Source organism: Clinocottus analis, unplaced genomic scaffold (assembly GCF_023055335.1).
Source record: "Clinocottus analis isolate CAN_PGR_092001 unplaced genomic scaffold, fCliAna1.0.p SCAF_21, whole genome shotgun sequence".
Taxonomy (NCBI): domain Eukaryota; kingdom Metazoa; phylum Chordata; class Actinopteri; order Perciformes; family Cottidae; genus Clinocottus; species Clinocottus analis.
This window is the reverse complement of record NW_027175943.1, coordinates 912524-926170: the sequence shown is the minus strand read 5'-3', so window position 1 is coordinate 926170 and position 13647 is coordinate 912524. Positions and strand designations below refer to the sequence as shown.

The 13647-nt window shown below is 47.4% G+C and overlaps 3 protein-coding genes and 1 long non-coding RNA gene across 10 annotated transcripts in view; 3 read left to right on the top strand and 1 right to left on the bottom strand.

Annotated features, from left to right (window-relative positions):
• Positions 1 to 802, top strand: part of LOC137792676 (type II inositol 3,4-bisphosphate 4-phosphatase-like) — an 8689-nt gene extending 7887 nt beyond the window's left edge. For 6 of the 7 annotated variants that reach the window (XM_068588439.1, XM_068588437.1, XM_068588444.1 and 3 more), the window contains 2 exons: positions 343 to 409; positions 574 to 802. In XM_068588439.1, coding sequence (XP_068444540.1) covers positions 343 to 409; positions 574 to 759 — 253 coding nt within the window. In that variant the 3' untranslated portion in view covers positions 760 to 802. The remainder of the gene's footprint in view (positions 1 to 342; positions 410 to 573) is intronic. The other variant, XM_068588440.1, reaches the window with a different exon arrangement.
• A 699-nt stretch (positions 803 to 1501) lies between these two features.
• Positions 1502 to 8560, top strand: rnf150b (ring finger protein 150b). Its single transcript, XM_068588445.1, has 6 exons — positions 1502 to 2584; positions 3482 to 3732; positions 3940 to 4094; positions 4307 to 4403; positions 4563 to 4836; positions 5063 to 8560. Exons 1-6 carry the CDS (start codon positions 2137 to 2139, stop codon positions 5179 to 5181), a joined length of 1344 nt encoding a protein of 447 aa, XP_068444546.1. The 5' UTR covers positions 1502 to 2136; the 3' UTR covers positions 5182 to 8560.
• Positions 8561 to 8583: 23 nt separating this feature from the next.
• On the bottom strand, positions 8584 to 13481 carry LOC137792678 (protein phosphatase methylesterase 1-like). The gene is made up of 14 exons (XM_068588446.1): positions 13186 to 13481; positions 12746 to 12932; positions 12609 to 12666; positions 12026 to 12077; positions 11774 to 11928; positions 11592 to 11682; positions 11337 to 11402; positions 10745 to 10985; positions 10389 to 10506; positions 10224 to 10268; positions 9551 to 9615; positions 9164 to 9231; positions 9028 to 9058; positions 8584 to 8874 (listed from the first exon to the last, which is right to left on the bottom strand). The coding sequence occupies exons 1-13, from the start codon at positions 13212 to 13214 to the stop codon at positions 9037 to 9039; spliced, it is 1197 nt and encodes a 398-aa protein (XP_068444547.1). The 5' UTR covers positions 13215 to 13481; the 3' UTR covers positions 8584 to 8874; positions 9028 to 9036.
• On the top strand, positions 9565 to 12137 carry LOC137792679 (uncharacterized). Its single transcript, XR_011078124.1, has 4 exons — positions 9565 to 9637; positions 11378 to 11426; positions 11555 to 11704; positions 11799 to 12137. It is a non-coding gene; the product is annotated as an uncharacterized lncRNA (long non-coding RNA).
• Positions 13482 to 13647: the final 166 nt, after the last annotated feature.

Here is a 13647-nt window from a genome sequence, read left to right as displayed (position 1 = left end):
GCCCGGGGGATCGGCCCCCCGGCCTCCGGGGCTCGTGGCCCCCGCGCTGTCTGGCGCCCGAAGCCCCCGGACGCCACCTGTACCCGGTGGCCTTCCTCCTGGTGTCCTCCCACCTGCTGGTGCTCTGGCTCATCCTCAGCCTGGTCATCCTACTGGCCAAATACCAGTAGAGCCCTGGGAGCCCGACCAGAACCAGAACATTTTCACGCTTTGGTTTGTTCACAAAACTAAAAGTCAGATTCTCTGAATGAGCACAACACATTTACACAACTTTGAATTATTTTCAATGATCTTTCCAGGCCTGGAAATTCCATAACTTTCCATGTTTTCCTTGACCATAAGAACCCGGCAGTTATTCCGAGGAACTTTCTCGTTGTGTTGGTTCTGGCGCCCCCTGTGGACGACAGAGGTAGTGTCTCAGAGCACCAGGGTCCCTTTAGAAAACCTCATTCTGCAGCAGCAGGTCTGACTGTCTGGTTCTGCTTCTCCTGGTGACACTGTGAAGGCACTGCTTCTGCTCACTGCCTGTGTGTGTGTGTGTGTGTGCGTCTGTGTGTGTCTGTGTGTGTGTAGGGACGGCTGCAGGATGGACAACGTGCAGAAGAATGTGGGCAGCAGGAAGTTCGCCTTCAGCGGCGTTCAGCTGCTCACGTTCCCCAAACTGTACCGAGCTCCAGACGGGAGCTTCGGATGAACGCTTGTGATTCTCTGTACAGATGTTTCTTTTCTATCAGAAGACTTGATTGTTTTATCACGTAAATTGTGCATTCTGTAAAAAAAATAAACGTTATTGTTATTTGGCCCTCTTTGCAAAGAATGAATACTTGACGAACATCAAATTAATGAAATGTTTAAACACGTTTGTTTACGATTATGTAACAAAAAGGTATCATGTCAACACACACGCTTCCTCTCCAAGAACACTTCAGTTTTAAAATGTGTAAAAGTACTTTCCACTACACTACTTTTGTTAGACACTGAGATTAATCTCCCTGGTAGTATACAAAGTATCACAAAATGGCTCCACAGTGACAAACTACAACATTATAATGTTCACACATGTATTTATTAGTGAGACCAAAACAGAATAACATAATATTTCTTAATAATACAATCGTACTTCAACTTTATTTTTAAGTACATTTTGCCGATAATACTTATACCGATTATGGAGTATTTTTTGGACTGTGGTACTTTTACTTCAGTAAATTAATAGTTGCAGTTCTTCCTCCGAGCCTCTAGGTGTCGCTGCTCGGCGCTGCGGCACATACGTCAAGTCTTACGCGTTCATAAAGGAAATAAAACGCCCTTTAAAGTAAAAGTGAAGAGTTCTCATTTGTTGGATTTAACCCATAAGCGCGTCTGAAATACGTGAGCTTTTATCGAGTAAGTTAGTACGTCGTTCAAGGATGACTCACAGTGGCTGTAATTTATCAATAAAAGGTGTTCACGATGTATAAATACTTTTACTTTATTAAACCCACAACCGGAAGTCCCGTACCCCAGTTAGCGCTGGTCGGGCCCAGTCAAAACAATACAGCTTAGCTGGCCTGCTGCGGTCAGCTGCTTCTAAACGGCCGTTAAATTAACCGTTAACGCCACAGTAACCGTTAATTCACCGCCTGGTGTTCCAACGGCTGCTTCTTATCGTCCCGGAGCTGCTGCTTCCGCGTCAAGGCTCTGTTCTAATCGTCTTGTTGTTGTGTTTTCTTGGTGACGGTTAATAATGGAGGCTGGTAAGAACGTTAAGTTACATTAAAGAAGAGAGGGCGTCGGCGGATTTTCTTCTCTTTTTCTCTTTAAAGAACCTTCCGGCCGCGCGCTGTGTTATCATAGTGGAGTAGGGCGCGCGTTCGCGGGGTTCTGACGCTGGCGTTTTTTTTCTCTTCTTCTTTTGACGCTTGCGCGCTCCCAGCGACGGTTCGCTAATGGAGACGGAGCAGAACATTACATTCAACTAAACGTCGGCGGATTTGTTTTTAAAGAACTTCCCGGGCGCGTGCTCCAGTATCATGGTGGAGTAAGGCGCGCGGTTGTGACGCTCGCGGTGTTATTGGACGCTCGCGTGGGGTTTCTTTGACGCTCGCGCGGTTCCTGCCGCTCGCTTCGTTTTGACGCTCCCCGGGCTCCGCCGCCATGGCCTCGGGCTCGCTGGTGGCGGCCTGCCGCAGCCTGGCCCTCTCCACGTGGCTGCTCTCCTTCTGCTTCGTGCACCTGCTGTGCCTGGACTTCACCGTGGCCGAGCGCGAGGAGTGGTACACCGCCTTCGTGAACATCACCTACGTGGACCCCGCCACCTCGGAGCTGCGCACCGAGAAGACGGAGTGCGGCCGCTACGGGGAGCACTCGCCGAAGCGCGACGCCAAGGGGGTCGCGGCGCTGCCGCACGACCGCCAGGCCTGCGACCCCAGCGCGCGCTTCGCGGTGCCCGCGCACGCCGCCGCCTGGGTGGCGCTGGTCGCGCAAGGAAACTGCACCTACAAGGACAAGATCCGCCACGCGGCGGCGCACAACGCGTCCGCGGTGGTGGTGTTCAACGTGGGGGCAGCGAACCCCAACGACACCATCACGATGCCCCATGCAGGTCAGTGGGACTCCATTATATATTATAACTGTCATTCTCTCTCCTGACCACAAGGGGGCGACTCCTCTGGTTGTATCGAAGTCTATGCTTCATGTGTTAAAGCTGCATTCTCTCTCCTGACCACCAGGGGGCGACTCCTCTGGTTGTATAGAAGTAAATTTGGTAAATTATGGTCATTTAGAGTCAAACGGACCATAAAGCAGGGGATGCTTTAGGGGCGGGGCTACAAAGTGATTAACAGGTCAACACCAAAGACATATACAGTGTCTCTGCTTCACTCCTCCTTCGTCCAGATATGGTCACTTCCTGTTCACTCAAAAACAAGATGGCGACGACCAATTCAGGCTTCAAAAGTCCACTTCTTGTACTCAGTCCCAAAACCCAAATATATGAACAGTTTAATTATTAAAAGACATCAGAAAAACAATGTTCTGTCATCTAACACCTTCAGCTCGACAGTTTCCTGTTTGTTTTTAGGGTTAAAATAAATAAGGCAAACTAAAAAATGTTTTGCTTGTTTAGCTGGAGGGTAAAAAACTCTTTCAAACCAAGAGAAGTGCACTGAGGAAGAAAGAGTTAAAGGTCAGGAAACATGTGACGTCAGAGTGGAGAGATATTGATCCACGAGGAGTATTTTTAGACTCATAGATTTAGTTTGTCGGGGTTGGGTTGAGTTCAGCGTCAACCACATGACCAAAGTAGTTATCTTGTGTCTTTCTAATAGTTATTGTGTGTCTTTATAATAGTTATTGTGTGTGTGTGTGTGTGTGTGTGTGTGTGTGTATTTATCTAGGAAGTCCTACTTCAGGTCTTTAGTTTGTTCTGTTGGTTAGATATTTGATGCGCTCTCTGTCTCTCTCTCTCTGTCTCTCTCTCTCTCTGTCTCTCTGTCTCCAGGTACCGGCGAGGTGGTCTCCATCATGATCCCGGAGCCCAAAGGTCGCGAGGTCGCGTCCCTGCTGGAGCGCAACGTGACCGTCACCTTGACGATCACCATCGGCACGAGGAACCTGCAGAAGTACGTGAGCCGGACGTCCGTGGTGTTCGTGTCCATCTCCTTTATCGTGCTGATGATCATCTCTCTGGCCTGGCTCGTCTTCTACTACATCCAGAGGTTCAGATACGCCAACGCCCGCGACCGCAACCAGGTGAGGCCGGTTACCCGCAATGCATCGGCCAAGTGACCCGGGGGCGTCGCCCTCAGGGGTCTGAGTCGAGCCCCGGCAGCGCTGAGCTCTTCCTCAGGAGCTCTTCCTCACTCTTCAAGTCCTCGCACGCTCGTGAAGCGATGCCAGAGCCCCGGATGTGACTGAGTGTCTACATTCTTGCTCTCTTCCTCTCTCTCTTCCTCTCAGCGTCGTCTCGGCGACGCGGCAAAGAAGGCCATCAGCAAGCTGCAGGTCCGCACCGTCAGGAAGGGCGACCAGGAGACGGAGGTCGACTTCGACAACTGTGCCGTGTGCATCGAGGGCTACAAGCCCAACGACGTGGTGCGCATCCTGCCCTGCAGGTAAGGCTGGGCTTTTATTGTGAAAGGACTGATACAGTTTGATGGATTTAACTCATAAAAAGCTTGGGCTTTTATTGTGAAAGGTAAAATATTCTTCTCTAAGTAAAGTCTAGACAACGACTTGTTTTTTCATTTTTGTTTTCTGACCTTGTGTGATCCCGAGCAGAACTAACTGTTGTTGTTGTTGTTGTTGTTGTTGTTGCCGCCGGCAGACACCTGTTCCATAAGAGCTGTGTGGACCCGTGGCTGCTGGACCACCGCACGTGTCCCATGTGCAAGATGAACATCCTCAAAGCTCTCGGCATTGCGGTGAGTCCCGCCGTTGATTTAAAAGTTGAATTAAACTTTTTGTTTGAATCATTGTTCTTTTAGAGTTATGACAAAATGACACACAACAGAAAGCACTAAGTACTTGTGTATTGATATAAAACAACAACATCCTTCAATGGCCCCCGTGTCGCCTTCCAGCTTAACGCAGACTGTCTGGACGACATGCCTCTGGACTACGACCTGGCCCTGGGTGGAGGGGGCGTGGCCGGCGGAGGGGGCGTGGCCGGAGGGGGCGGGGCCTTGGCCCTGGAGGCCGTGGTGTCGGGCGCCTCCAGCGACGGCGCGCTGAGCGAGGCCGGATCCTCCGTGGTGCTGGACCCCGGGGTGAGGAGGGTGGGGCTCCCTCAGGACTACCAGGACCAGGACACCCTGAGGGAGAGCCCCATGACCAACACCACAGACACACACGCAGGTAACACACACACACACACACACACACACACACACACACACACACACACACACACAGAGGTAACACACACAAGACATAAATGTTTTCTTCTTCTGTCATTACATTTGTTACAGCTTCTGAACTTCCTGGGTGTCAAACTGTGTTTGCTAAGTGGAGCCAGAAGTCTGGTTCTGGTTCTGGGTCTCACCTGGCTTCCCCCCCCGCCCTCCTCTCTCCTCTCCTCCAGGTGAACTGCAGCCGATGGCGAGCAGCGCCTCCGTGGCGTCCTTGGTCATCACGGTGGAAACGGGCCTCTCGGACGAGGAGGGGTCCGTGGAACTGTGTCAGCTGGGGGACAAGTCCTGAGAGGACCAGAACCAGACCAGAACCCCCTCCCCTCTCCCTCCCACCACCACCCCCACCCAACAGGCCAGAAACTCAAATCAGGTTCAGATTTTTTACAGACTTCAGTGGACCAAACCATCTGGTCTGGACCCAAGGGGGGGCTGAGACGAGCTAGGATCCGGGTCTAGACTCTGATGCACATAGTGGACTTACGTTAGCTGACGGTGTTGGTTTGGATCTGGACTCTAGGGTTTTGGCAAGGTTGGAACCAGCACCTTGACCCGGTCTGACGGTCTTACTCACAGGGGTTGAACCAGTATGTAGCTCAGTCCACCAGTCTGTTACCCATCAGGCCACTGGACCACAGAAACCTGGACTCTTGTGGACCTCTGTCGGGTTCGGACCGGGATTCAAACCAAGACTGAGACCGGGGGAACGTCGGCTGCCAAAGCAAGGTTCTAGCTGGGTTCTTGACTTCCTGCATACGTCATCCCTCTTGGACCTTTTTTTGTGGAATATTCTCTGTTTACTGGTACCGAATTGGACTCGGCGGTGGCCCAGAATCGGGGTCTGCTCACTTCCTGTCGCAGTCTGGACTCCCGGGAGGTTCATCCTTGTATGCGATGACCCACTTTTCTTTTTCTTTTTAGTGGAACGGACCCGCCAGCTGCTCTGCTTAGCTTTGTGTCTTCTTCTTCTGGTGTTTGGACTCGTGGTAGCGTATCTGAACAGCAGTGTTCTAGTTTCTCCTCCTCTTGGCCTGCCGCGTGGAACTTTCATCTTCACCTTACAGTCTTACTCGCAGTATTTGGTTCGGTTTCCGTCTCCCCGAGTTCCTTCCTGGCGACGGCGAGTCGCGTTAGCTAAACGCGACTTTACGACGCGCGACAACAGTTCACGGAAATGTTGAATGTTTATTGAAGGCGGCAACGAGAGTAAAGCCGCCGTTTGGGTTTCACCAATTCACACCGTTTTGGCATCCACCGGTGACGCTGAATGCTTTTTATTCATGTTGTACATCTTCACGGTTTTAATCTCCACGCTGTATAAAACGTCCGATGAAGATCGTTTCAACGAAGCTGACGGGACGTGTGGAATATTACTTCAACGGTCACAAAAGGAGCTCCGTGTGTTTTCTGACGGAGCGTTTGTCGGCAGCCATGTTGGGAAAAACAGACAGCCGGCCCATGTGGGACAAACCGGATTACCTTCCGGATGTCCGACCGCTGGATTGATGGATCGTAACGCGACGTAGTCGGGCATCATAATAGTGTTGTAATTTGGCAATGTCGCAATTCCGCGACCAATTATTTTTTTAGCGAAAAGGACGCTCAGACATCCGTTTTCCTCGGTGAGTCGTAGCGTTCCCTAAACGTTAAAAAGCAGCAAGCTCCGTCTCCTTAGCCTTGTTTTTCTTTCCCCTGACCACCGTGTCCACGACCCCCACGGCCTCATGCTGCCTTTAAACAAAGAAGAAAAAACACCTTTGACCTTCAACCCCGACAATCAAGACTCGACCAACGAAATTCAAACGCCACCCCAAAAGAAAACAACAAGCTGTGAAAGACAACGGAGCGCCGGCGTCCGGGGCTTCGTCCTTCTTCCCCGCTTCAGCGAGCGCGGTCCTCTCCGGTGCCGGGGCTTGTAAATACACAATGTATATTCCACGTGTTCGCCGCGGGGCGTTCAGGCGCCAAGAGAGATAAACAAAGACCGTCGTCTATTTTGATACCAGAGGAGACGTTTTTATTTTTGTAAACGAAGACCGACCCCCCCCCCCCCCATCCTCCCCTCATTCACGACCCTCGATGGGATCGAGCATCCGGGCAGATTTAAGTGTTGATTGTTTGTGTACTTGTACACGCAAACGGGTACGCAAAGGACTTTTTAAACTATCGGAAGATTAAACGTCCGAGAACATGTTCAAAAGTCAGTGAAAACTGGCCTCCGAAATAATAAAACCCATCACACGGCATCGTGGGATTTGTAGTTCAACTGTAAGTGTGAATTATTACCTGGAAATGTAATCAAGTTTCTTTTTTTGTGTATGTGTTTCGTAGAATTCAAACGGTACCAACATTTCAAAAACAGACGACTTCGTCTTGCTCCTCGAGACCAGAACAACTTTTTAAAAACGTCGTCTTGTTACTTTGTGAGCGACGGAGTATTAAACAAACACTAGTGCACCGAAAAACACACACAGATGGTGGACGTGTGCAAAAAAGACATTTAAAGTCACTTCCGTTGTGCTGTGCGCTTTGTTTTCAAGGCCTTTAAACCCAGAATGTTCATTCTCACAATTGCACATTTTGTTTTATTCTCTTACTTTTGTTATTTTGTATTTTTACGTGACTGAAAATCTGCTGCCACCCGAAGTGAAGTTGAAGTCGTTGCTCTGGTTCTTCCAGTCCAGGCCGAGGCTGCGGTGGCACGTCGGTCCTCTAAACACTGAAACGTGTTGAAAATGTTCCATATACTTGAAAGTTTCGCCTGATTTAAAAAAAAAAAAAAAAAGTAGAAAAACGGGTCTACTTTTCAAATAAATGGACTTCTAGAATCCAGAAATAATATTTTTGCCACAAAGCCAATGTGTTGGCAGGCCCTCTTGTCGCTGCCAGTAATGACGTCTGATTGGCTCCTGGACGCTGTGTTGTGATTGGTTGCTCGGCCTCTTTTTGTTGATGCACTTTAATTCTGTTACTCTGGAAGGTTCTGGAAAAGTCTCTTTTCCTTTTTCCTCTCTCTCCTCAAGTGTGCTTTAAGTTTTCTTTGATGCCATCTTGTTGTCTTTCCTTCGTTCTCTTCTTTTAAAAACCCGTCTTTCCTAGAGAGTTCTACGTTTTTTGGGAAGGAAAGTGCGGGATTGTTTACTGAGATTGTTTTGAGAATTGTGAGTTGGAGTTAAAAAAAAGAAAAATCTGGAAAACTGTCCAGATGAATCTTCTCCGTTTGTGGACCAACTGCCATATTGTTTTGCCATAAATTGTAATCTGTGTTGTAGTTTCTGGCTTTCTCTCCCGAAAGTAGGCGAGTCACGTAATCCCACTGGGATTTATACTTTTATTTTTTTATCCTCAAAATTTCCGACAACGGTGTTGAAAGCGTAACCTGAATAATTATCTTTTCTTTTAGAACTGGACAAACCTTTCCGCTCCCTCCAGAGAGACGGGGAAGTTGAGACGATGCGTTTGTGGTCGTGTGTGTTTCTACAATATTAATTGTTTTACGAGAGCGTCCGTTTGTGTGTTTACTGTGCACGCAAACAAACACACACACACACACACACCTACGTACACGCGTGTAAATACGAGGCGGCGTGACGCCATGTTGTTGTTTCTGTGTTCCAGTTGTTGCACGTCTTCTGATTCGGGACTGAATTTCAATAAAATTTCAATTCAAAGGTTTTGTTTTATTCTTTATTCACATGTAAAACACATTTCATGGTAAAACTTGATAAATAAAGACTATATATAATAATTATAAAATGAAGACTATAAACAAACCAGTTCAATCACAGTGAAACTCTGATGAAGGCTAATTCATGTTAGCTACAAATAATGGAAGCAAATGCACGTTAGCTAGAAAATAATGAAAGCTAATTCACGTTAGCTCAAACAATGGAAGGGATTTCACGTTAGCTAGAAAAATGTACTTTTTGTGTTTTGGTACTTCTTGGAGCTGCTTTTTTTTTATTTGACGGTCTGAGAAAGAAACCTGAGAGACAAAGTGTTTGAAGAGTCAAAAGCTGCAGTATTTGATCACAACAAAACATACATTATATGTATTTATATGAAATAAAAGTACATTTTCCTGATGAGTCTATTGTACTTTACATGTTTTCAATGTTGGACTTTTACTTGTAATTACCTGCAGGCTTCATTGTGTGACCGAGTTGGAGCTGGAAAACAGAAGGAATCAGTTTCAGGATGAAGCGGAGCTCTCTGGGCTCAACAATAAATATTTCTGTTCCAGGTACTTTCACCGGTTATCAGAGTATTTTTACCTCCTGGTTTCTCTTCTGGCTTCAGCAAACTTGTGTCTCAGCAGGAAGGAGGCCACGGCGTCGGCAACCTGAAGGTTCATGAGGTCACAGATGAGTATCACACCAATACAAGTAGACAATACAAGTATCACAACAATACAAGTAGACAATACAAGTATCACAACAATACAATAATCACTGATCGTGATTATTGTATTCTGCAAAATAAAGTTACATACACAATGTAGTGGAGGAAAAAGTACTTTTCCCTCTGAATTTGTAGGGAAGTAGAATTATAAAGAAACATTAAATCTTAACACTTATATATATAAATACCTCATAATGGTATTAAAGTACAACACTCGAGTGCTTGCTCACATTGCAACTCTGAAACGTGAGTTTTCTTACTTTTTCTGGTTTGTTTTCTTGCACTGCATGTCCAGAGGGGGGCAGCACCTGCATCATGAATCTACCTGGAGACCAACGGGGAGACGGGTAAACACACACACACACAGTCTGTCTCACACACACAGTCTGTCTCACACACACACAGTCTGTCTCACACACACCTCTCTGATGCTATTTTATCACACACACTTCATGGCTGTCACTTCCAGCGTGGTTGTTGACTGACAGAAGCAGCTGACTCTGGAGAGGATCTGCCGCCTCAAGGTGTGTGTCCGTGTGTGTGTGTATGTGCGTGTATTTGTCCGCGTGTGTGTGACGGTTCTGCAGCAGTGAAGACTCCCTTCACCTTTTCCCTCACAGTTAGTGTGGAAACACTGCGTGAAGAGAATGTCAAGTATTCCCAGCATCCCTCAGTTTCTCTCCATGGGGCCGTTTGTCTCTGAGACTACATTTCCCATCAGCCCCGGCAACTTCCGCCTCGTTCCGCCTCCTTTATGAATAGGCCCAGAACATTGGAGGCGGTACTTTAATATCTTCTGAGAGTTTTGAGGACGAAGTATTCGGATCCTTCAGTAAAAGTACTACTACCACATTGTGAAAACACTCCAGTACACGTTCTGTCCTCTAAACTACTTCAGAACCAAAGGCAGGAAGTAGAACGTGAGCGTCTCACCTTGCATCTGTGCGATAGTCAGATCTCTGTCAAGCCGGTCGATTCCTGGAAACAGAAGCAGCTTCCTGCTTGTTATTCATATTAAAGTTGTGTTTTACTTCGGCTAATACACAAAAAAAGGAAGTACTTTTGATTTGCAGAGGTTTTTTGTCAGTACTCACTCACCGGCCAGCAGCAGAAGTTTGGGCAGGTTGCAAGACAGGAAGAGGTTGGAGGTTCCTCTAAACCAGCCGTCCCAGTACTTCTCTGACTTGGACAGATCGATACGCCACAAGTACACACTCTGAACACACAGGTATACAACGTGGTTAGTACTGGTTAGTACTCTTCAAGACAATACAGCCGGCAGACAGAAAACATGGAGGCATTGACGAACATCTGAGGGCTTTAATCTGATTAAATTAAGTGACGCCAACCGCCTGTTTCCTGCCGTCGAGTAGTATTTTACTACCAAACAAAGTAGTACACGTATGGTACACATTGTACTTTAGTTTGTGTTTTATACCTCAAAGTTTTCCTACCTGGCCTTTGTTGAGGTTTTCCTCCATGGCGACGATTTCTTTGTCGCATTTCTGATGGTCAGACTCTTCGTTGCGATCGACGGCCTCTTCCTCTTCTTCCTCCTTCACCTCCTCCATCACCACTTTCAACTCCTCCTTCACCACCTCCTCCACCACCTTCACCACCTCCTCCACCAGCTTCACCTCCTCCTTCACCTCCTCCACGACCTTCACCTCCTCCTTCACCTCCTCCACCTCACATCTTAACAGACAGGAAGTGAGAAGGGAGAGAGAAGGTGATTATCAAAAATGTGTCGATCACTTCTGGTGCAAGTGAAGATGGAGATCGTGTAACAACCATTAAAAGCCCTTTAGTGTACAGAATCTCTTCATTTCCAAACCTTTGCAGGATGCTGGAGGACAAAATGACCCTTTAGGATAAGTAATCCAGAACGAAAAGGAGTCGAAAATAGCACCATTATTTTGAATTTATCAGATTAAGATGATTGTAATGTACTTTATGCTTATACTTATAGTAAAACCACCCTTATTTTGGTTCTCTTGCTGGTCCATAATTTGGATTTTTATTATTGTAAAATCAGAGCCCGCCTACCTTTTGATCTGACCAACCATTGAAACTTTGGCCGATTCCAGGTTTGTGATTTGCCCGCTGGTGATGCTGAGAGGAGGAAAACAGACTCAAGTTAGTTCCACTCTGTTTCATGTGTTAAAGCTGCATTCTCTCTCCTGACCACCAGGGGGCGACTCCTCTGGTTGTATAGAAGTCTACGCCTCATGTGTTACGGCTGCATTCTCTCTCCTGACCACCAGGGGGCGACTCCTGTCTCTTTGGGTCTCAGACGCTCACCTCCACTCGATGGCGTGGGCCATGGACTTGAAGGACTTGGGTCTCGCCCTCAGGAAGTTCTGTATGCCGTGGAGGGCCTCGGTCGCACTGCCTGCAGCCAGAAACCAGGACCGGTGAGCCATATTTATTAATATATTTATAGATATACATACACATACGTATTAAAGTGCCGAACTCTTTACCCTCTACGACGTCTATCGCCACCAGCCCCACGGTGGTCGGTAGCACCATGTTGCTGGCCGCGTGCACGGCGATCGCCCCGCCGACGCCGTGGCCAATCAGGACAATTGGGGGAGGAGTCTCACCGTAGCAGGCTCCAATCACATTGGCTACATCGCTGGAGCAAAAACAGTGGTGGTTGATTGGAGGTGAGTGAATGAGTGGTGTTGTGTGTCGTGTGTTGTGTGTCGAGTGTTGTGTGTCGAGTGCGTTACCTCGACATGGTGGGCGTCGAGAAGTCGTCTGGTTTCTGGACCAGTGTGTCACCTGATTAGAGATTTCATTGGAAAAAATCTTGATAATGAAATTATCCACATTTCATATGAGGGTTATAGAGCATTTCATATGGGGTTATAGAGCATTTCATATGGGGTTCTAGAGCATTTCATATGAGGGTTATAGAGCATTTCATATGAGGGTTATAGAGCATTTCATATGAGGGTTATAGAGCATTTCATATGAGGGTTATAGAGCATTTCATATGAGGGTTATAGAGCATTTCATATGGGGTTCTAGAGTTAGAGTAAGACGTTAGACCAGTAACAGTAGGTATTGATCCAGTAACAGCAGTTACTGATCCAGTAACAGCAGTTACTGATCCAGTAACAGTAGGTATTGATCCAGTAACAGTAGTTATTGATCCAGTAACAGCAGTTACTGATCCAGTAACAGCAGTTACTGATCCAGTAACAGTAGTTATTGATCCAGTAACAGTAGTTATTGATCCAGTAACAGCAGTTACTGATCCAGTAACAGTAGTTATTGATCCAGTAACAGTAGTTATTGATCCTTCCTCACCGTGACCCCGGAGGTCCATGGCGAGAACCCTGCAGCTCACTCTGCTGGTGATCTCCGTCTGAAACACGAGACACTCCGCTCTCATACTCAGTTTGCCACCTCCTCCTCCTCCGCCGGCCGAGCGCTCGGTTACTCACGGTGAAGACGGCCCAGGACAGCGCCGAGTGGCCTCCCCCGTGCAGCAGCACCAGCAGCGGCCCGGCGGCGCCCGCCCTGTAGACCCGGTACACGTCCCCGTGGTCCGGCCCCACGCTCACGTCCTCCATGCGGTCGAAATACTGCCGCCACGACACCGGGGAGTAGTCCGGCTTACCGCCGAGCTCCCTGTCGGACAGGACACTGATTATATATAAAGTCACAAAGAGATTTAAACAGAGTTTCCTGTTTCAAAGTGTTCCACAATAAAAGCAGAGCTGGAACTCATCTCAGTGTAAACCTCTTCCATCAGAGACCAACTCCGTATTTACAGTTTAACAAATTAAACTAATTCAAAATCCACTTTCTGGTTTCACTAGGATGACACAAAAAAAAATAAAAAAAAATAAAGTTATTCCAGAGTTTCTTGGAGGTGACTTACTGCTCGGTATCGACGCTCTCCTCCGACATGGCTGTGTGTGTGTTATTGAGCAGCTTCTTTTTCTTAAAAAGCGTCTTCCTGTCCGCCGTGCCGGACGTCCATCGACCGAACAAGAACAGCGACTGAGAGCGGGGCGAGAACCGACGACTATAAGACGCGTCCAGAGTCAGCTGCTGTTGTCAGGCTGTCGCTGCGTCCTATTGGCCGAGACCGCCGGGGCTGTGGAAACCTTCATTTATCATTTTATATTCATCATTTAAAGATTAGACCCAAAAAATATCCAAGATTTCCTTATAATTCATTAACAATTTATCCAAAATTTAGATGTTTCCTTTTAATGTGGATCGGTTTGGTGAACTTTTTCTCACTTCTTTACACAAAACAGAAAAGCACACACGGCTCTAATAAATTCACTTTGAATTAAAACAAACCTTTGGTTTATAGTATTTTATATTGTAAAAA